This window comes from Scomber scombrus, chromosome 16 (assembly GCF_963691925.1).
Source record: "Scomber scombrus chromosome 16, fScoSco1.1, whole genome shotgun sequence".
Classification (NCBI taxonomy): Eukaryota; Metazoa; Chordata; class Actinopteri; order Scombriformes; family Scombridae; genus Scomber; species Scomber scombrus.
In genome coordinates this window covers 15,208,991-15,231,287 of record NC_084985.1, presented here as the reverse complement: position 1 = coordinate 15,231,287, position 22,297 = coordinate 15,208,991, and the positions used below count along the sequence as shown (strand labels likewise).

The following is a 22,297-nucleotide window of genomic DNA, read 5'->3' as shown; positions in this document are numbered from 1 at the left end:
TAAGTAATGTAACTAGTTCAATGTTTTAATCAAAGTAATGTATCTTATTACATTTGATTACTTTTTGAATAATTTTCGAACAAATCTTTTCAGCTGTAGGGTAAGTGTACCCATTAAGCACCAACATCTAAGTTCAGGTGTTTTTTTAATAGATACACCTCCCACCCTCTGCATCAGACTGTGAGGGCCTTAAGCAGCTCCTTCAGCGACAGACTTTACATTGCTGCACAATAATTGCTTCTTTTTTTTTGCACTTTAAGGTCCCTTTTTAGTTTTTAATTGTATTGTTGTCGTATACATATGTTTTTTTAAAATTGTTTTTCTCATATCTTTTCCCCACTGTGGGATCAATAAAAGTTTATCTTATCTTATGATGTATAAGGGAGATCATTTCTTATAAAGCAAGATGTATCTCTTATTTGATGTATATTTTGGAAAATATGATAAAGATATTTTATGAAAAAAGTTAAAAGTCTGGCATGGGCTTAATTGGTACTGTTACACCATTTAAGCCCACGTCATGATTTGTTTACAACAAACAAACAAAATATTGATTTCAAAGAATTCAAAGAAAAACAGCAAAATATGTATTCCCCCTTTGTAATCATCAGCATTTTCATAAGTAACTGTAATTTAATTACACAGTTTTTCTCAGTAACTCTAACAGATTAGTTACATTTATTTTGTAATTAAATGACGTAACACTGTTACATGTAACTAGTTACTCCCCAACACTGCCAAGGATGTAATAGAGTTATGGTTAGGGTTAACAAAAAAGCAGAAAGTTAAATGGATTGTTAATTTATTAATTTTATTACACATCCATAAATCCAGATTCTTGTTTGAATTTTTCACGATTGAGTTTAGAAAGTATTTTGATTCTATCCATTTATAAACAATAATGTTTCAAGATTGTTTGTAAAGAAATCTGATTTATTGCGATCCATTCCTGGTTATTTTCAATTTATTATTACGATTTATTTATTATTATTACTTTTACTTTTTGTCATCCTACCATGTTGGCTGCATCAACAAACTGAGAGTTAAGTCATGTCCATCATGTTATCTTTATATCATTATGATGCATTGTTTTCTGTTATGTATAATGGTCGCACATGTTGTTAAGTGACAAATTCTATAAATAAAGATGTCATTTTGTCTTATCAGTTAAAATAACAATATAGACATAGTTATGGTTTTAAAATGTGTAATTTGTGCTTATTTTTTTCCAACAAAATTGTGCCAAATGTTGTAATTTGTGGAAACAAAAAGGTCAATTAATCAATTACTCAATTAAAAGAAAATGAATCTACAGCAATTTTGATAATTAATTGTTGAGAATTAGACAATTAAAATAAAAACAATGAAATAAAACAGCTTATCTGTAGATGCCATCGTGGACTCAGACATTTTAACAGGCTTTTTTCTGTATTTTTTGGTGTTTTATAGAACAAAAATTACCAATAAAAAAATTAACAGATTAATTAATAATGAAAATAATTGTTAGTTGCAGCACTACATTTTAAACATTTTGTGTTGATGCACTGAAATCAGAAAAAATAAAATTAGTGGATGTAATAGAATATATTGTGACTTTTTGAGGTCACAGTGATGGTTTGCAGAAGTTTTATTCAGGTGAGAAACTACAAGTAACCACTATCTCAGTGCACTATCCCATAATTTGTATTTTGGCATTTCAGTGGCATGATAGTCATAGTGTGGTTTGTTTACCCGAATCATGTTTTTCTGAGGTGTGTTGTACATATTAACAGGAAATCTCATAATTATACAACATATGTGATATGAGGTAACATCTGCGGTATTGTACCGTTTGTTTGTTGTTTGTTTTGACAAAAGTTACATACTACAGTTTTTATCAATTGAAATATTTCCTGATAAATGCTGATAACTCTCAAGTTAATGAAATAATGAATCCATGAAAAAGAAATGTAAGAAACGTGGTCATTTAATTATGTGTACAAAACATGCAAACCCACCCATAAAAAATAAAACATCAGTAATATTAAGTAGTCTATCACAGGTTACAAAATTATAGATTTTAAACATCTAATATTAAATACAGTGTAGTCAGTCTAACACATGAAGACTGGGATCACTGAGGAAGAATGATGCAAAAGCCTGTTACATTCAAACAACGTCAATACAAACTTAATAAACAGATATTCGGTTATAAAAACATTGGTCAAAGTAATGGGATAAAAACACTATAACGCTGAATATGAAACTGTAGGGCATCATTTAATAATATTAATAGCTACAAGAAGTTTACGTGGACCAGTAACTGTAGTTACATTAATGGCCCACATTATTTATTTAGATCACTTTAAAAACACTTCAATGATAATCCTCTGCGATTTAACGTCTTCACAGTGGTAGTGCATTGAATGTCACAGTATTTTTTGTCGGTACACCAGTCATACACCCCTTACTTCTCTGTCCAATCAAACACACCAACACACACGCATACATACACAACTGCAAAAAAAAAAAACACCCAACGACAACAACGCAAACGGCCCACACACATTTCAACAGTTCCAATAATCACACAGATGAAAGCTCAAAGTCTACAATTAATATGTAAAGACTACAGCTGCAGCTGTGCACTTGGTTGAACCAAAATCACCTCCTTTCATGGCAATGCCAAAATCACAAACACCAGTACTTTAAACTGTACTATATATTATAGAAAAGTGCAGAATGTGGTCACTTTTGGCCATTATGATATCAAAACAACAAATATATTAAATTAACAAAGTTGAAAACCAACCATCACCAACTCAAATGACATACAAAATGATACACACGACAATCACTGTGATTTTTAGTTTTTCTAGTAAAGCTTTTAGACTCAATACACAGAGCCTGCACACCCTGACTGAACATATCTCACTGTCTCATAGTGCAAAGCATCCAACAGCATTCAGTACAGGTAGGTAGAAAATAGCTGTAGGATGATGCTGAGGCCAGCATGCTAGTTCTTACAATATAAATTAAGGCCACAGTGTCTTTAAAAATCCAGTGCATACTCTTCTTTTTAGATTGTTATCAAGTAAACTCTATTTTATTTTATATTTTTGACCGAATCAATTCTGTTCATGTCCTATATAAAAGTTTGTAGTGATGCAGATTCTCCAGAGAATCAACACTCTAGTCTGCATATGAGTCTTTTTCCTCATTCTCGTTGTGTTTTTCCTTTGATCTGTTTGCTGTAAGAACTTGATAAGTTGATGTAGTAGATCAAGACTGGTCACTTTTGAAGACTGCTTTCTGCCCTCTAGGGGTCAAAAACTCAATTAAGTGCATATTCCCCTTGTTGGGTTGGAATGTGAATACTCAAGAGTCTTTTGTGCTGTTTATTGTCTTTTTCCTCCTTGGCCATTCACAAATCTGTTCTTCCCAGAGGCTTTCCTCCGTTTTGTAGGTTGTGAAGTTTTCAAGGAATCCCTCTTAGCTACAGAGAAAAAAAAGGATCATTTTGTTAAACTTTCAAGCTCGAGTTTAGGGAAGAGTTTTCACCAGATTGGCTGTTATTGGACTGACCTGCAACACCATCTGGGACAAAACCATGTGAGTCAACAACACTGCTGTCATCATAATCTTCACCTTGCACACAAACGTTCTGTAAACAGAGGAAGCTCAGAGTGAATGGCAAATCTGACAAACACAACTCTAATTGACTCTACATTTATATTAGAAACACTCTAAGTATACCTGTAAATAATTGCAGCAAGTGAGAGGGAGAAGCAAAATATGATTTACAGCTTTGCTTTTTTCATTTTTTAACATTTTGCCTTCTCTTAACACATCATGGAAGTATTCAGTAAAGCATCAACGGAACATCTTACCTTCATTTTTTTTTGCTCTAACCAGACCATCCCATACAAACACAGAAGAGTGATGAGTGCCTAAAGAAGATAAAAGTGGATAAAACACAGTTGTTTTGATTTCTGCAAGGACATACCAGAATATACACCAGGAAGTCGAAATCATGCCTCTGCAGAAAAGCAGATCCTAATTATCCTACCAGTTTTAGTTTATTTTCACACAATAAACCACAATGCATTGTGTGATACACAAAAATGATACGTTAAAGGGTTACTAAAAAGAAAATTACATATTTTTTCATGCTATAAGTAGCAATTTTCCACACTTGTTTTGCATGTAAACAGACTGCCAACAATAGGCCTGAAGTATAATCTACCAACTGCTTAAAACAAACAATATAGAGGGTGCTGCAAGGCTATGCTTTAACATTACCAAGAATGTTACTGGCATTTTCAAAAGGCGCAAAACTCAGTGGTGTACATAAGCAGCATGTGCAGAAAGAAGCATGCGCCCTTTAACTCTGGGCAGATGTTTTGCATCATCAACAGGCTTCAGGTCTGTGCCAGAAATCCCAGCAACTGTTACAGGGGCAGATGATGGTCCATGCAGCATTGAACAGCCATCTTTAGAAAGAAACTTTGTCATTTTTTTTTTTTTTTTAAACAAGCCAGACGACAGACACAAAATCTTATTTATTATCTACACAATAACTAGTTAACTCTAGTTACATAATACTAATACACACACGTCTTTTCTCACCAGACAGAGCAGCCACAGGAGTACGGAGCGAATTTGTGTCTTGGAAAACAAATCGTGGCCAAATTTCACACAAGCAAGAGCCTCCAGGAAAGCAATGGCTCTGAAGAGAAGCACAAGAGTACAATAAGAAAAATTGGTACAAAAATTTTGAACACAGGCTGTTGGATTTAAAACACCCTCTCTTGGTAGTGCTGTCTCATTGCAATGGATCTTCTCTACTGATGCAGAACACTTCTGGCACATACTGTACATCCACATGCGTGTGCTCCGTTTGTTGCTCCCTGGCTTTTGAAACTCTTCAATACTCATTCACCAGACTGCAGTGGTAACTTTTTTCAGTCTCAAAGGTTACACTGCAGGGGTAAACTGCAAACAACAGACTAGTCTCAATGTTGAGTATCTGATGCAGACAGAGAGAGCTCGTCTCGTTGCTATAGAAACTGGAGCAGACTGGGGGCATGGGCAGCTTTGTGTCTGAGATGAGGTCAATAACTTCAGGATGTTATGAATTTCAATTGACTAGCAACTACTCTGCTATAAAGTGTGAAATGTAAAATGAATATAAATGAAGCTCCACTGAAACAAAACACTTAAGTCTGAATGAAAATTAAAAACTAATATTAAATTGAAACCTCTGATTTTTTGGTGTTTACCACATCTTTGTTAAAACCTCACCCATTCATTTGTCAGCTACACTAAAATAGCTTATATTAGCTAGAAAAACCTGCAAGCTAAAAAAAAAACAAAAAACAGCTTATAGCCAGAATAACAGCGGTTTCAGTGGGAATATCAGTCCTGCTGAGTTGTTGCCACTGGTGGGAAGTCTATGAAGTCTGTTCAGTTGAAATCGTTTGAGAACTTTGATTGCGGTTGTTGTAGTATTTGAATTTACAACAACCCTCGTCTGCCAAACAGACTCAACAATAAACAGGAATAGATGAGTACACCCGACACTGTTGATTTATGGTGTAGTCCTGAGTTACAACTTTGATTTGTTTGATTAAACTTGGTAATAACCAACCAGCGTGGGCGTGGGCATGACCATTTGGTATTTAGCTATTGTATGCCAAAAACATTAAAGAATACTTAACAGACTCTGGACAAAGTTCAGTCAGATTGCCTGCCAGACAACTGCTATCACTGCTGAAACAATGTTGAGACTAAACTGACAGGTTGAAAACATGACAGTTTTACCCAAAATATGGCAACGAAAAAATTGTGGAACTGAAAATGTCACAGTAGGCCTTAAAATAATTCCTCATTTCCTTTCAGTATCAAACAGGAAAAAAGGTCATTAACTTGCATTAATGCAGATCCTTAACATCTTTCATTAAGCACAAAAAACAGGAGCGGATAGCCCAAGAGACTTACCCAAAGACCCAACACTGTGTGCCAACTCGTTTGCACTGAGTGTCTGTCAGGTACGCATAGTATTGTCTGAAAGAGACAGAAGAAAATAGGTAAGTTGTACTTGTCAAGAACAAAGGTTGTCAAACACTAACGGTTTCAACAAATTCGGAAAGCATCTGTAACAATTGCTACTTTTTCCTCAAAAAACTATTCATAAATGCTACCTTAGTTTAAGAAAACAGTTGGTTTTAGGTGGAATTTAAATCCAGAATATCACATTTCCTGTTACCAATAGATGGAAGGTAAAAATGTCATTTTGAAGGTTGAACATACCGTACAGTGGGTGCAGTGATGACTCCAACAAGGAGGATACGACACCAGCTGAGAGGGTGAGAGGCCTGGAAGACGAATATGTGCTTGAGGAAGAATGTGTTCAGCTCTGTCAGCTGTTGAGATAAAGGATGTAAGACAGACAGGATTTAATAGGATTTCTCTGTGGATGTGTCGTGTACTTGATGCTAGAGTGAACACAAGAGCTTTTCTGGAATGTGTGATTCATTCATTCATTAAAAGGATAATTTAACAGACACGTAATGCCTAAAACCAGATTGCTTTGACAGTCGTACAGCTGTTTCAAAGTATACAGTACCTGCCACAGGATCATGAAGAGGTAGATGCCTGCCAGCCTCTGGAAAGAAGACTTTGGGTCAAACCAGCGCACATAAGTCCAACTGGCTGGTGTGAACTGGAGCACGGCTCGTTTTATCTTCCCTGTGGTGGTGTGGATCTCCCTAAAAAGACACAATATGTTATTTTTACTATACAGAAATAAATGTAAATATGCAGCTTCGGTTCAAACAATAACATGGAGCTATCCAGAATTATAGTGTTATAAATCTGATTTGAATAATTTCGGTAAAGCAAGTAATTTTTATTTTTCACAGCAGACATTTTGACTTCAAAAACAGATGTAACTAATTGCATTGCACTGATTGCTGAAAAAGGAGCCACTGTTAAGGTTATTAGTTCCATTTGTGCTTTTCCTGTTATGACAAGTCAAACTGTATGTTGTGAAAAACATCTGATTGATTAAATCTGATTCATTTGCAAAATATAGACAAACACTTCTAATTATTATAATATAGCTTTAAATTTAGGCTGTTTCAGCTTTCCCCCCCTCCCCGATAGAGACCCTGTACAGTACCTGCAAAAGTTTGGTCACGTGAATGAGAAAGTGTATCCAAACTTTTGACTGGTACTGTATTTCACATCAGAAAAACACAGAAAAGAAAAAAGCTTCACTTACTTGATACTGGCCCAGCGGTACGTCCTCATCTCCAAAAAGCGGCAAACTGTCATACCGAGCCAGATGCCTCCTCCATTACACAACAGTATGTCCAGTATCACCTGATCCCACCAGCACTCAGCAAAGTTTGGCAGAAGGTGCATGAAAAACAGCTGTGCAAAAAAGTAAAGAAAGAAAGGACAGAGAAAAGTAATTGATCTGTTTAAGGATTTAAATCATAGGCTTTTTAAAATCTATTTATGTAATACCATCTACAAATTGTAAATTAGGCCTTTTATTTCAAAGGTTCAAGCACCTTGTTTGAAGATAAACACATATTTAAACTTACTTTTAGTTGTGCTGTACTGAGGTAAAATTTGCTGTGTTTGTGGTCTCCCTACAGGTACTAGCACGTTATCTCAAGAAGTCAAACTGAACAGAACACAGTAAAAATGAAGGGAGAAAATGAAAAGAAAACTATAACTAAGCAGATTTTTTCACTACTAGTTTTAGTTTAAGTCTTATTTTAGTTAACTATAATAACCCTTGCACAGACACACTGAAGCAATGTTGTGCACCTGTATGAAAGTAATGCCTTTCTTAATGAACTTGCGGACTCAGAAGGTTGAATTTCTGTTTAGGTCCTGGGACTTTGCAAACATTTGTACATTATTCACATCACAACTTTCAACGCAGGCAGATGAAGCCTGATGTCCTCTTTATGACATGCATGCTACCTCAGTGAGTTCCCAGGTGATGCTGATGGTCCAACAGAGTCCGTAGCTGCGGATCAGCAGAGCCTTCATGGCCCAGCCTGCAAAGTGGGCGAATGCAAAGATGTCGAAATGGCTTAGGACGCGCTCCCATGTTATCACAGTACAGTTGACAGCATATTCCTGCGGAAGCAAGGTAAATAAAAAAATGTTAAAACATAAATGCAACCAAAAAGAAAAAGAGAACACATCTATAGCAAGAAAATATAAGCTGTGAGTGCTCCTTAAACTATTCTGAAAACTGAGACGTCATCATACATACGGTTACTCTAGTGTGTTTAACTGACTCAGCAAATGCAAGGCCTATTAACTGGGGCAATCTTGTCTCTAATGTAGTCAAATTTAAACAGATTTAGTCTAACATATTTAAGCTCAAGTACAAGCAACGGTTCCTCATTTGCAACTTGTTATTAGACCTTTATTTTACAATTTACATTGTAGATAATGCAGGATGACCACCACTCCTCACAGCTAAGTTTTTGTAAGGTGCTGAAAGCATCAAAGGGTCCAAACTTGATGAAAGAGATTTCCACACGTCAAGTTTACGATTCACATTAAAGTTTCTAAATTATCCATACCATGATATCGGCTTCCCGTGTAGCATAGCGCAGATTAGGGTCTACCCAGTACATGAGTGTTTTCACTTGGTCCCAGTTAAGGAAGATGAGGAAGACAAGAAACAGGAAGTAGATCACACTGAGACCTAGAGAAAGTGAGTCGGGATAAAGAAAAAATTCATAGCTAGAACCAGGCCGAAAAGTGGTTTATTCTGAATTTTATGGATTTGGACACTTTGAAGACTCACCAAACACCATTCGCCAAATTGCAGGATGTGGCCTGGTAAAAGGTCCTAGTGGGAAAAAAAACTTTTAGTTTATTTGTACCATTTGTAAAAGAGAAATTAGGACAACCTCGGTGAGTGGAGTTAGCTCCGTTGTCTTGGAGATAGGTTTTTTCGGACAACCTATAATGATACAACTGAAGTTACACACTTAATAAATGAGCTATCTTCATGCAAATTCAACAAGCTTGTTGTAAAGGAGGACCATGAGCTGTGGTTTAGAACTCTGGGTAAAATGGGTAGCAATTGGAGTTGTTTTTGGTCAGAGTCCTTGTTTTTAAGAATGAACTTTCACACAGAAACCAGACAAATGTTTACACTGCAATTTTTTCTATTCAGTTGGCTGAAAAGTACCCACTTTTGTGCATATTTGAGTCAATGAATCAAGTCAGGCCACTAAATAAATAAATAAATAAATGAAATTAAGGAAATAATCAGCCAATAATTTACTCAAATAATTGATTATCTTTTTGGTTTTTACAATTTTCTACAGTTCAGAGTGATGATTTAAAATTGTATGTTTTGTCCAATCAAAAGTCCAAAACCCAAAGATGTTTAATTTACTATATCATAAGATACAGAAAATCAGCAAGTCCTCACATTGGAGAAGCTGGAGCCAGGGAGTTATTTAATGATTAATTGATTATAAAAATAGTTACCATTAATTAAGCCCATACAACTTAATAACTGAGCCAATGGTAAGTTTAGGTAGCTACATAGCTGCTTACCATTAGGAAAAGCCAGGACACTGATGACCAAGAAGAAGGAGATAACCACCAGTAGACCAACTCTGAGGTTGTTGTCTGAGTGCTCATCATCCCTGTCACACCACAGTATCACATGTTAGCAAAGAAAATATATCCAACACTGTAGTACACTATTAACAGAGCTGGGAAGGTTACTTTGGAAATGTGATTGGTTACAGATTACTAGTTATCCTATTTAAAATGTAATAAGTAATGTAACTATTTCAAAGTACTGTAACTTATAACATTTGATTACTTTTTAAATTACTTTTCTAAGGTCAGGTGTTTTTCATGGATACTGACATGATTTATAAGGGAGATCATTTCTTATAAAACAAATTCATGTCTCATTTGAAAATGTATTAATTAGTTCATGTAGATTTTGGAATATAAAATAAAGCTACTTTATGAAAAAAAGTCAAAAGTCTGGCATCGGCTTAATTTGGTACTGTGACACCATTTAAGCCCATATGTCGTCCAAATAAGACAATGACAGTATTTATTTACGATATATATTTAAAATGTTGATTTCAAAGAATTAAAAACAGCAATATATTTATTCATGTTAAAAAACGAGGAAACGCTCCTGAGCATTGTAATCACCAGCATTTTCATAAATAACTGTAATTTAATGACACATGTATTCTCAGTAACTGTAACAGATGACAATTACATTTATTTTGTAAGTGAACGTAATGTGACCATTACACTCAAATAGGAGTGGTTTATTTAGGAGTACTCATGGTGAGTGCTGACTTCAAGGCTTAAATCTTGCTTTGAAACACGAATATCAATCGGCCATTAACATAAAATGATATACTTTTTAAAAGTGAACGCTGTTATTTACCTGGTAAAAGCAAAGTACATCAAGCTGAGCACAGTGGCCGTCAGCAGAGAGATGGTGTGCGGCTTGTAGAAGGAGTCAATGCTGATGTCCTCCACTTGTTGCTCGTTTATCATTCGGAAATGTAACTTAAAGTCGGCTTCATCCTTCCGCCATGTCCGCGGTCCCGCTGCTGCTGCCATGTCGCTGTTGTGTGATAGTTTGAATGTTACTAGAGTAATTGTAACGACTGTAAACCATAAAAGTTAAGGCACGAAAACAAGATGATGCCAACATGAGAGCTCCTCAAGCAGCTAGAAATCCTGAAGATGGACTAAACCACAAAGCTAACGGGGGAGTTTTAATGAGAAAATGCATGCTGTGCTATCCACCTAAACATGAAGTGGGAATATTTAATTACATGTGTTACCTAATGTATTGTATTAGTTATCCTATTTAAATCAGTGCATCTTTTTTCCATCATATTTCCTTATATGTACATTAAAATAATGCAATGTCCCCCACAAACGGCGTACTTGGTTCATCCCTAATTGTGACGTTTCGTTGAAGTCCTTCCGCTTGATTTCCACGTGAAAACATTTCGTGACATTGAGCTCTACTGTTAGGATGGACCTGATCTGTGGATGATATACTTTGATACACAAACTGTGAGTAAAAAGTTAACCATTTAAAAATAACGTGCTGGCTTCATCTCGTGTATGTTTTTAGACGAAGAAGAGGCGTGCTATTATGCTAGCTTGTTAGCAATTAACGATATGTCTTGTAGTAGTTTAGTCTACATCTTTCTACCTCCATTCCTAACTAAAGGAAATAAGTAATGTGGATATAATGAGTAAATATATAAAGGCAAATAATAGAACATCTAAAACAGTTTGGTCATTTCAGAAAATGTCATCACTTAAATGCAATGCAGCCTATAAACCATGAAAAGACAACACTGATGTCACGATAACATTATTCAAAATCTACCACGATATCTGGTCTCACATCACGGTATCGATGTAATATTGATTTATTGCCCAGCCCTACTACCCTATGTATTACAGTGTTACACAAACCTTGGGGTGTCAGGTATCACTTGGGGTTTGATGGTATCATTTCATTGTCTTAAGTCAGTCTACGTAAGATAAGATATATTTTTATTGATCACCCTTGGGAGAAATTCAAATTGACACAGTAGTTCAGCAGAAACAAAAGTGGCAGGGGAAACTTATAAAATACTATTTACAGTAAACAATCTCTGTGTAAGTAGATCTGCAATATGCAGAAGCTCCTGATATTATATACATATGTGCAATGTTCCTCTGATTTACATATTAAAAACAGCATCAGTCTTTTTTTACTGGGAGTGGGAGGTACTGGGAGCTGTGGTGTTGTACAGTCTGATGGTTGATGATATGAAAGAGCTCCCCAAGCGCTCCCAGGCACATGGCTGGATGAGTCTGTGGCTGAACTTGCTCCTGAGCTGCCTCAGCTCGGCATAGAGAGAATGAGAGGGAAATAAATTATATATGCTTTCAGTACATGGATAAATCTGTAATATTCATTTCAGCATACTTGTGTAAAGACTGTGTTGTATTGTCTAGTTCTCACATGTACTGTATATGTGTTATATGTGTTATTGTTGGATTTAAAGCCTCCCATAATTTTTTTTTTGACAGTGTGTGTAGCTACAATATCAACGGCACCAGAATCATCATGGCCTCTTCCTGTGCACAGCTGTGTCTGAGATGTAGAAGTCTTCTTTCCTCCAAGACATCAACTCTTACCTGGCAGCAGTCTACTCAAATTCGACATTGCACTGCAGTCTCAAGGGTACCAAACAAAATCCTAAATGGATCTTCATTTATCAGTGGCAATCACACAACAACTCGGGCAAGACAGATATGGAAACAGCAGACGTGCTATTACAGTGACTTTTCTACTAAACATCTGGAAACTGAAGCTAAGGAATACAAGCATACTGAAGAGTTGTTGAGAACTGATGTTGTGCCATACAAGAGCCCACTGCTGCCAATCAGAGATGCTGCACCAGTAACTGAAAACCAGATGTCATTAGGTATTGGTTTGCTGGTGTTGACCATTAAAAACATTTTCATTCAATAACAGCATTTCTAATTTATATGTCATTTGTCTTGAAAGGTAGTTGAATAAGTTTTCCCTGTCTGTATGTTCTTCATTTACTAGATCTGGATGCTGCAGCAGAATTTTCAGCATTAGAGGAGATCAGCAATGAAGAGGCTGTTGCTTTATCTGTGCCGACTGCCTTACCTCCAGCCTCCACCTCACTTAGAGACTACGTAGACAAGTCTGAGACGCTTACCAAATTGGTGCAGCTAGGTAATTAAACTTTAGGTTTTACTATTATGATAAAGGCAGTGATCTTTTAAATGGTGATTTCACCCAAATCTCCTTTTTGTTTTAATTCAACTTATCTGTCATTGCAGGCGTGAACCTGTGGAAGCTGGAACAAAGGCCCAATGTAGGCTCCATGCTGCTGAGGCTCAACTTCAATACAGATGTGGCCCCGAGGCTACTGTTCCTCAAAGGGATTGGGGTGGAGGACTCTCGCCTTGGCTATATCATCTCACACAACCCCTTCATTCTCATTGAGAATTTGGAAAACCTTCAGGCCAGGTGACCTGGACTAATCTCAGAAAAATGCTTGATTTTTTCATTCAGATTAACAAGTCAAGTGATGTAACCATGTATTGAAACGGGGAATCATTAACCCCTTTAGTTGCAGCTGCTGTGAGACTGGTTTTTACAGTGTTTTTACATTTATTAATCAATACATATTCTCTCTCTTTTCTTGCTTGTAAAGAGTAAACTATCTCAAGTCAAAGAAGTTCAGCTCTGAGACTGTTGTATCCATGGTGTCCAGAGCTCCTTATCTGCTGAACTTCAGTGTGAAGCGACTCGACAACAGACTTGGTTTCTATCAGCAGCAACTCAACCTCAGTGCTTCAAGTGTAAGTGTGTACTTAGATGGTCTCAATGACAAATTTAGCCATATCAGTGTCTTCATAAAAATGTGTGATCCTCTTTCTACATTGTATAATTGCAATGTATAATCATTTCTTCACAAAAAGAATTTATTGTTTCAATTTTAGCTGTTTTTTTCTTTCCAGACTCGGAACATTATCGCTCGTCTGCCCAGATTACTGTGTAGCAGTTTGGAGCCTGTTAAAGAAAATCTGAAGGTAAAGACAAATTAAACAGACGCTGTTTGTGTAACCTTGACATACTGTGTATAAATGTCCTTACCCTCTTTGTGTGTATCTGTGTGTGTAATTGCGTTGCCCTTAGGTGTGCGAAATAGAATTTGGCTTTAAGGAAAATGAGATCCAGCACATAGTTATCGCTGTTCCTAAAGTGCTGACCGCCAACAAGAAGAAGCTAATTCAAATATTTGATTTCCTCCACAACACCATGAAGGTGCCTCACCACCTGATCGTCAAGTTCCCACAGGTAGATTAAACTGCTAGATTTTTCTTTTCGTGATCCAGTGTCGAGTATTGATTTTTATGGATTATTTCTAAATTCGAGAATATAAATCATTCAAGACTTATCATGTCCATATTCAGAATTATTATTTGAACGTCTGATGTCTTCCCATAGGTCCTCAATACGAGGTACTTGCGTGTGAAAGAGCGCCACCTGTTCCTACAGTACCTTGGAAAGGATCAGTACGACCCAACTCAACCCAACTACATCTCCCTGGATCGCCTGGTGTCCTTACCGGATGAGACTTTTTGCACTGAGTTGGCTTTGGCCACAATGGAAGATTTTTGTTTGTTCCAAAAGACACTTTGATTCTTCATTCTTCATTTTTCAAAGAAACTACAGAAGAAGTGGTCAAGCGCACAAGAGAACACCCAGATACATGCAGAACTGAAAGTATTTAAAGATAGTGGATATCAGCTGAGTTTGAAATAAAAAAGTTTGCTTTGTAAATATGTTAAATAAATGTACACAAGTAAGCTTCTTCTGCCTGAAATACTGCGTTTTATTGACTATGGCTGTCTATCTAAGGACACTGTACATGTGGCAAAATTCCTGTTCAGCCCAGGCTGTGTAAAACATTTGCCTCATTGGGGGGTGGGGTTGTATAAAATAATCAAAGATTAAAAAAGAAACTGCCTGCAATCAAGAGTGGGCTGTGTTTTCAAAGTGAAAAGGTGTTGAAGTTACTGTATCACTTTTTCAGCAGTGGAATGTAACTAATAACATTTACTCAAGTACGTAAATGTTTTAATACAATTTTGAGGTACTTAAGCTTTGCTTGAGTATTTATAATTTATGCTACTTTGTACTTTTTTCTCTTTCAATTCATTTGACTTTTTACTCCACTTATCTGACAGCTATAGGTACATTGCAGATTAAGATTTTTTTTTTTTTTTAAATTAAAACTACCCAGTGAAGTTGCTGAAATTAGCTGTAACATGATCTGCTACATTAAAATACTGCTTACATCTTACATTCATCAGTGATACTTATAAATTAATGAAATGTATAATTTTAATGTGGGTCAGTGGTGAAGAAGTATTCAAATCCATTGCTGAAGTAAAAGTACCAATATAGTAATGTGCGAATACTCTATTTCAAGTCCTACATGAGAAATCCTGCTCAAGTAAAAGTAGATAAGTATTAGCAACAAACTATACTTAAAGTCAAAGTAGTCGTATCATCCCTCTGACTGATATATTATTATATATGATATCATTAGATTATTAATATTGAAGCATCAGTGTGTAAGAAGCATGTTACTGTTGTAGCTGCTGGAGATGGAGTAGGTTTCAAGTACTTTATATACAGTTAGCTAGTTTAATCCAGTGTTTCCCAATATAGGGGTCAGGCCCTTCCAAAGGGTCACCAGATAAAAAAGAGAGGAAAGAATAAAAAAACAGAGTTCTGATACATAAATCTTTAAAATATATTGTGCACTTGCTGCTGCAATAATGTAAATTTCCCCATTGTGGGACTAATAAAGGAATATCTTATCTGATCTTATTTCCCTCTGAAATATAGTGGAGTGGAAATATGAAGTAGCATTAAATGGAAATACTAAAGAAAAGTACAAGTACAAGTAGTCTACCTCACAACTATACAGAACTACTTACAGAAGTAAATGTACTCACTCAGTGACTGTCCACCACTGATGAGCTTCACTCTGAACACATCAAACCAAAGTGAGGTCAGATCTTGAAGAACTTTTTATTATTCACAACTCATTTATTAGGGGAGTTTTAAATGTCCTTATTTCTTTAAAATTACCTGGAGTCACGTGATGTGAAGTTTCGCAAGTGACCGTGACGTAGGTCATCTCTTCCCACAATCCACCGCTGTCATTCACAGTCTCAAACATGGCGTCGAGGGCACCAGGTTAGTGAACATCGCTCTTACATGAAACATCTAATTAATTAATGTAAACCTCTTGTTGTATTAGTAACTGTTGGCACATTATATGATGTGACACACAGGATTGTGTTGTATTTATTTATTCTGGCTGAATATGACTTGACTTGTGTTTGTCCTTTAGTGTCCCTGTGCTAACTGATGCTAGGCAGCTAGCGTTAGCCAGTGGTGCTAATCAGGGTAAAATGTCAATATCACAGAGATAGGTAAAGGTTTTATTTATTTTATTCATATAATACGGTTGGTGGCATAGTAACTTAATCTTATTGTTCAGCTCATGTTGAGACTCTGCAGGATCTGTTGTTAACGCTAAAGGTTTAGATAGTAAGTTATGTAAAAAGGCTGATGAGCAAATACATTTTATTTGATGTTGTACTATGTGGACCACTTCCCTGTCCCTCTCTATATCAGCTGGAAGATGTTTGGAAAGTGCTCTGAAAGGATCGGTTCACAATTTTTCAAGTCAGTCTGTAAACGTGATCCTTAGTCGGGTGCCCAAATGAACACTTTTTCTTGCCACTCCTCATTTTTACAATTTTTCCTGTTAATACTGACCATTAGATCCGTTCATTATGTGCCTTTGATGTAAGTGATGGGGGACTACAATCCACAGTCCTCTTTCTGTGCTTACAATGTATTTAAATGTTTATCTGAAACTAGTATGAAGGTTCAGTTGTCCCAATTAGTCATATCAAGTGGATCTGTCAACATTAGTCTTTTTAGAGCCAAAGTCCCTCTTTTTGTTATTATATTACTACTGCAGCTCAACAGGAAAACAAAAAAAGGGAATTTGATGCTAAAAGACTGTAAATGTGTCAGATATCCACTTGATAAGACTGAATCAGACTGCTGAAGCCTCATTTAAGCTTCACGTCAGTTTTTAAATGCAATTTTGCTCATAATGACTGTGGACACACTACAGATTTTGGTCCCCATCATTTACATTGAAAGCAAATTTGAAGGAGATCTTTTAATAATAAACAGGAGGAATAATAGGAAGAAAATGTCTTTCAGTGTTCCTTTGGGGACCCAACCATTGTTGTAACCTCTAACCTTACACTCCTATTTTTGTGCACCAACCTGAAAATAATGAATCCAAAGCATAAAGGTTACTATTCATAATCATGGTCTCATTTGAAAGGCTACTCTTGAAATTTCACAACCAAAAAGTCCATATGTAAGTGATCTTGAACCAAAGTTACAGAAGCTAATATGTCACACAGGTGGCACATTGTCGTTTAACAGGTTAAGATAGACTTGAATAATTGTGAACCTATCTGCGCTCTAATATCAACTTTGCTGCATGACTGATTCGTCTATGCGTGTCTTTTTTTTACTTTAACAGCGCAGGCAGGCAAGTTCCTGGTTGGTATTCGCAAATGGTATTACGGCATGTGTGGTTTCAACAAGATGGGTAAGAGTGATGTGCTGGTAAAAATATTTATCTTAAACCCTTGATGCAACATATGATACTAGTTTTAAGGCCACTGTATGCCAAACATTCCTGTGAATAAATTATAAGCAGAAAAGATCACTGTATGGCTTAAATAATAACTGCATTTTATAATAGATGTATTGTCCATCTAGCATTTCACTTATTTGCTATTGTATTTTTTCTTTTTCAGGTTTAATGCGAGATGACACAATATATGAGGATTCAGATGTGAAAGAGGCCCTGAAGAGGCTCCCAGAGCACATGTACAATGACAGGATGTTCAGGATGAAGAGAGCCATGGATCTCTCCATGAAGATGCAAATCCTACCTAAAGACCAGTGGACTAAATATGAGGAGGTACAACAAATTTCATAGAGAGGAATTAAGTTTTTATTCAGTGTCAGGTGGGATGGAGGTGTAGGTCAATGTAAAGGATCAGTGTTATTCTGCATTGTGTCCCCTTTGTGTCATTTTAAATTGTAAATACAATACATATGAAAAGCAGTAGAATTCTCCTAAGTGTACGTTCACATAACATGCTTAATTTAAACTAATCTACTTTATAATTTTACAACTAGCTGAAAAAATAAATGTGACTTCTCTGCGTTACAGTAGTTATTGTAACCATGAAACAGTTTCCAAGGTTGATCAGAGCCTCTTGACAGAGAACCTGAGAGTGGTGGGGAGAAAACTAAAAGTTTTGGAGAATATTGGATACTCATAGTGTCTCCTTCTATAAAGTCACTAAAGATTGTCTTCTTGACAAGTTATTAGCTTTTGAATAATTTCAGTTTTGATACTTACTGACATCGATTTAAGATGTTAACCTCCTAATCCCCTTGTTTTACCTCTAGGAGGTCAACTACCTGACACCATATCTGGAGGAGGTGATCCGTGAGAGGAAAGAAAGAGAGGAATGGATGAAGAAATAAATGGTTACTGGTCAAGGTGTTAATCCCCGCTCCGGTCCAGTACATGGTTATTCTTGTTGTAATATTTAAAATTAAATGTAACCTATATGAGACAGTACTCAATAAAAAATACACATTTTGGAAGATGTGTAAGTGTTTCAATCTTTTTTCAAATGGATGTAAGGCTGTTTGACGTTCAGTTTTATTGCTTTGAGAGAGTGTAACAATCAACATTGTAAATTGGGATCTGTCCCATATTGCAAATGTGTAATGTTTACCTTTACAAATCCAGTTATATACAATCTTTAAACCAGAATGTTACAACATGTACAAAATATCTTAAGCAAGTTTTTACCATAACCACCTCAGTGGCTACATTTGTCTATACAAAACATCTGTTTGGCTGACAGGCTGTAGGAGGCTGATTACTAAAATTAATCTCAAGCCAAAGAAATATAATTGTAAATATAACCAGCAAAATTCTGTTGCACAAAAAAATGTTATGAAGCATGAAGTCAGGTAAAGTCTTCCGTGTCTACTGCGGTCAGTAGCATGAACCTCCCTATAAGGCTCAAGACTTAAGGTCTGGTTTACACAAACATCTAGATTCATGAACAAGCTGTGTGAGCCCTGCTCTAGTTACAGTGATCAGTCCATTTATTTTTATCCCTCCATTGTCAATATCATCAGTCATTTTGAGATTGGGATCTCCTGTTGTCCACGTCAGTTATGGTACCTATAAAGCTCCCAATGACACTGTTAAAAGACTTTAACATGGACACCCCTAGCTCATTACTGGTTTCATTAATGTCTGCATCGTATGCCCCCATGAGTGGAGTGCACACCTCCACACTCCCTTTCCCAGCTCCTGCCAGGATCCCAATCAGCTGGCCCTTGACCTCCTGAAACAACTCCCTGTCATACTGCAGCAGGACCGTATCATCAAGAGGGTAAGTGACATCCTCAGAGTAACACTCACGGGGAACTGGAACCTCTATGTACCTTAACTTTGGAAAACCTGCAGATAGTGTGGAGAACAACCGCCGCATGGCTGCAGAGGTCAGAGGGTTTCCTAAGATTTTCAGCTCCTCCAGTGCTTGACAGCAGGACAGAGCATTAATGAAGGCGTCCATGTGCTCGTCACCTATGTCACATTCTTCTATGACCAGGCTTACCAATGAGGCCTTACAACGGCTTAGCAGTTTGTGGAAAGATGTGGAGAAGGAGCCAAAGATGTTGTGTCCACTGATGTCCAGGCGGACCAGGACCTCGCTGTGGAGGCTGTTGGACAAATACGTCATGTCCACACGGTTCAGGCAGCAGTTGGCCAACTCCAAACATTTCAGTGGAGTGGTGAGAGGACTGAGTAGAGAAAAAAAAGGTTAAAGGACATAAATTGTTGCAGGACAAAATTACGTGGTACCAGAAAGCGCTGGATCCACTGTAAAGACAGTTGCGTTTATTGTTTTTTATACAATGGAAAAAGGCAGATGCATATGGTTTATGTTAGTCCTTCATAGGTAGGATTGGTCATGTGGGTTTGCTGCCAGAATACTTGCTTAAAAATCACAAACAGATGATCTCAATTTAATATTTTTCTCAAACATCTTATATGGTGTTGTCTTAACTATAAGTCACATGCATTTGGAGAATTCAAAACATTTCCAAAATCCCCCAATGTTGTTTACTCATATTTTGCAAAACATGTTCACTTTGTAAAATTTAAATCATTTGGTGAATAGGTTAATGCTCCTGTTTTACTTCCATTTGAAATGTGAAGTACAGTATATCCATCAGACTAGCCTGTAGCTTTGTCCAGATGGCATCATGTCAACAATTTTAACAACTACATACCTGTCATTGTTGAACAAGAGCTTTAAAGCTGGAATGTGCTGTGACTATTGTGAGCCTTGAGTTCTTGATGCTGCAATGTCGATGCAAAATTGACATCAGAAGCATCCATCACCAGTATCCTTCACCTCATTCACACATATGTTATCAAGGACACCTTGTTATTTTCTGTTCATTTACTCACTTGAGAAGTCTTCGTAGGTGTCCAGTGAGAGTAGAAAAGCCAACATAGAGCTCAGTCAGACTGGGAACCTGAGCAAGCAGGTTGCCGATGGTGGCCAGCAGATCATCATCATCAGAGCCCAACCTCCTAACATCCAATGCCCCAGCTGGCAGGGTCAAAGACTGCAGTTTGGGAAATTCTATCTTAGACAGCATCACCTCCAAGTGTGGAGCCTCTAGGGGAACGTTGTGGACCATCTCCAGTTTTGTAATGGACTCAGGCTCTGCTAGTCGAAGAACATAAAACAACTGCTTGAGAGCTAGGGAGTCAGCCCGAAAACTGATGAAACGAAGCTTCAGAGGACAGTAGCGGAGGAGGAGGAATGCCTGGGACACCACCTCATAGTTGCGGCCTGTCACAAAGCCATTCAGACGGACATCGATAGATGTTTCAGAGGCCATTTGGAACACATTGCTGGCTTGCATAGCTACCATGGTCTCATAGCACATTTGTGTTAGGAGGTGGGTTCTCGCCCATCGACCCAGGGTGGACTTGCAGGGGCATGCCTGGTGCTGAACGTCTTTCAAGGCAGTCAGATCCACCACATGGAGGTTCTTGGCATAAGTTGATGGAGGAGACAGCACATACTCCTTTAGATAGGAAGACAAAGAATGATAATCTAGCTCTACTATAACAACTTATGATCAATTTTAAGGAAATAACAAGCTGAGGCATGTTTAAGTTATTTATACAGAAAGGATCAGCAATTAAGAGCAAGGAAAAGGAACATGCAAATATATATAAAGTAAATAATAAATAATATGTATACAAGGAACTTGACATAAGTACATAATACCATTTAAATACCTTTAAGCCAGTTATAATTGCCTCCAGACAAAGCCGGCAGGTGCGTGAGGTAAGGTCGATCTGACAGTCAGCAGTCGTTCCCAGGAGTCTTTGAAGGTTGAGATCAGGTAGAGGCCATCTCTGGACCAAAACATGCAACATATCAGCCTGTTCATGGAGGTAGCAGGACTTGAAGAGAAGCGGGTATATGTTAAAAGGCACACAGTTGAGGTTCTCTATAGCACTTGATCCACTTTGCATGAAGGCTTCAGCTGCAAAGAATCGCAGTGACTTCATGGCTCCAGGTTCTAACAGGCCCGTGAGTTTCTTGGTTGTTGATAAGAGCTGCTGTCAAACAGCTCTGTGTGTCAGTGTTTTGCCTCCTCTGCTGTCACTGCTTTGTTGTTGTCCTCTGTTGCTGTCTGTCTGGATGTTCTGCATTTGTCTGGAACTGGGCTTGCTGTGGTAGAGTAGGAAGAAGGCATGGGGGTCTCGTGGTAGATAAGAGGTTGGAGGTTATATATAGAAACAGCTGTCTCATGTCCTTCGTCGGACACTCTGTCTATTTGCAACTTCCACCAGAGAGCTAAGTAGGACAGCATTTGAAATGCTGTTGGCCAACTTGTCACTATTCACAAATACCCCTTTGAAATGATGCACAATGAGCTGCTACAACTACAGAAAACAATGTTGTGAGAGCAGAAATAAAACAATCCCCCATCTGAGTTTGCATGTTTTTCGGGCACTCCAGAAATGATTTTGTGATGAAATGCTGTTACTTGCTCTTTGGTATCATCACTACCTCAAGGTACCTTATTTATTTATTTATTTATAGACTTAACATTTTGTCACTGTAAACTGCAACAAGTCATGTGGTTGCAATGTATTATGGTTTACTGAAACTTTTGTCAAGGTGACATTGGTATTTTTGCTTTTCCTCCCTGTATAAACATTGGTGCGTGTTTCCTGCTATCCCTACTATGCTGAACATATATCAATCTGTCTGTCTTTCCTCTGATATAAAATATATAATAATAAACAATAGTGGTGCACAAAAATGAATTCATAAGTGTATTGAGTGCAATTGTACTGAACAGTTGTTTTTATGTTCAAGGGAATGTTACTACTCCTAAACATCAGCTGTTATTGAGTAGGAGTGGTCACAAATATGTATGTAAGAAAGACGAGATGAGAAAACAAAGCATAGATTTTGTCAGATTGTAATC

The 22,297-nt window shown here is 37.1% G+C and overlaps 5 protein-coding genes across 6 annotated transcripts in view; 3 read left to right on the top strand and 2 right to left on the bottom strand.

Annotated features, from left to right (window-relative positions):
* The window catches only part of LOC133995855 (antizyme inhibitor 1-like), a 547,935-nt gene that overhangs the window by 198,489 nt on the left and 327,149 nt on the right, over positions 1-22,297 (top strand). The window lies entirely within an intron of this gene.
* ptdss1b (phosphatidylserine synthase 1b) lies at positions 1,958-10,712 on the bottom strand. 2 transcript variants are annotated; one of them, XM_062436551.1, is made up of 13 exons: positions 10,451-10,712; positions 9,586-9,677; positions 8,822-8,866; positions 8,595-8,719; positions 7,981-8,139; positions 7,265-7,416; positions 6,608-6,749; positions 6,292-6,404; positions 5,980-6,045; positions 4,609-4,708; positions 3,870-3,929; positions 3,565-3,643; positions 1,958-3,475 (listed from the first exon to the last, which is right to left on the bottom strand). In XM_062436551.1, the coding sequence occupies exons 1-13, from the start codon at positions 10,627-10,629 to the stop codon at positions 3,378-3,380; spliced, it is 1,410 nt and encodes a 469-aa protein (XP_062292535.1). In that variant the 5' UTR covers positions 10,630-10,712; the 3' UTR covers positions 1,958-3,377. The 2 variants fall into 2 exon arrangements, 1 of the variants encoding a protein (XP_062292535.1); XR_009927235.1 differs by lacking the exon at positions 1,958-3,475 and having other exon boundaries at positions 3,560-3,643; positions 3,870-4,472.
* Positions 11,030-14,447, top strand: mterf3 (mitochondrial transcription termination factor 3). The gene is made up of 8 exons (XM_062436125.1): positions 11,030-11,094; positions 12,109-12,506; positions 12,635-12,787; positions 12,895-13,084; positions 13,272-13,419; positions 13,579-13,650; positions 13,757-13,918; positions 14,069-14,447. The coding sequence occupies exons 2-8, from the start codon at positions 12,146-12,148 to the stop codon at positions 14,261-14,263; spliced, it is 1,281 nt and encodes a 426-aa protein (XP_062292109.1). The 5' UTR covers positions 11,030-11,094; positions 12,109-12,145; the 3' UTR covers positions 14,264-14,447.
* Positions 15,579-18,355, top strand: LOC133995911 (cytochrome b-c1 complex subunit 7). The gene is made up of 5 exons (XM_062435424.1): positions 15,579-15,644; positions 15,769-15,832; positions 17,211-17,279; positions 17,491-17,657; positions 18,155-18,355. Exons 1-5 carry the CDS (start codon positions 15,579-15,581, stop codon positions 18,230-18,232), a joined length of 444 nt encoding a protein of 147 aa, XP_062291408.1. The 3' UTR covers positions 18,233-18,355.
* lrrc14b (leucine rich repeat containing 14B) lies at positions 18,407-21,470 on the bottom strand. Its single transcript, XM_062435749.1, has 3 exons — positions 21,093-21,470; positions 20,247-20,875; positions 18,407-19,573 (listed from the first exon to the last, which is right to left on the bottom strand). Exons 1-3 carry the CDS (start codon positions 21,366-21,368, stop codon positions 18,898-18,900), a joined length of 1,581 nt encoding a protein of 526 aa, XP_062291733.1. The 5' UTR covers positions 21,369-21,470; the 3' UTR covers positions 18,407-18,897.

Excerpts from the sequence above, each read along its gene's own strand:
- mterf3 (XM_062436125.1), top strand. The coding sequence starts at position 12,146 with ATGGCCTCTTCCTGTGCACAGCTGTGTCTGAGATGTAGAAGTCTTCTT. Across the intron at positions 12,507-12,634 it reads TGAAAACCAGATGTCATTAG|ATCTGGATGCTGCAGCAGAA; the intron begins GTATTGGTTTGC and ends TTCATTTACTAG. Across the intron at positions 12,788-12,894 it reads TACCAAATTGGTGCAGCTAG|GCGTGAACCTGTGGAAGCTG; the intron begins GTAATTAAACTT and ends CTGTCATTGCAG.
- lrrc14b (XM_062435749.1), bottom strand. The coding sequence starts at position 21,368 with ATGAAGTCACTGCGATTCTTTGCAGCTGAAGCCTTCATGCAAAGTGGA. Across the intron at positions 20,876-21,092 it reads CAATTATAACTGGCTTAAAG|GAGTATGTGCTGTCTCCTCC; the intron begins GTATTTAAATGG and ends TCCTATCTAAAG. Across the intron at positions 19,574-20,246 it reads CACCTACGAAGACTTCTCAA|TCCTCTCACCACTCCACTGA; the intron begins GTGAGTAAATGA and ends TTCTCTACTCAG.
- LOC133995911 (XM_062435424.1), top strand. The coding sequence starts at position 15,579 with ATGTACTCACTCAGTGACTGTCCACCACTGATGAGCTTCACTCTGAAC. Across the intron at positions 17,280-17,490 it reads GTGTGGTTTCAACAAGATGG|GTTTAATGCGAGATGACACA; the intron begins GTAAGAGTGATG and ends TTTCTTTTTCAG. Across the intron at positions 17,658-18,154 it reads AGTGGACTAAATATGAGGAG|GAGGTCAACTACCTGACACC; the intron begins GTACAACAAATT and ends TTTTACCTCTAG.
- ptdss1b (XM_062436551.1), bottom strand. The coding sequence starts at position 10,629 with ATGGCAGCAGCAGCGGGACCGCGGACATGGCGGAAGGATGAAGCCGAC. Across the intron at positions 3,644-3,869 it reads TAGAGCAAAAAAAAATGAAG|AACGTTTGTGTGCAAGGTGA; the intron begins GTAAGATGTTCC and ends CTCTGTTTACAG. Across the intron at positions 3,476-3,564 it reads TGTCCCAGATGGTGTTGCAG|CTAAGAGGGATTCCTTGAAA; the intron begins GTCAGTCCAATA and ends TTTTCTCTGTAG.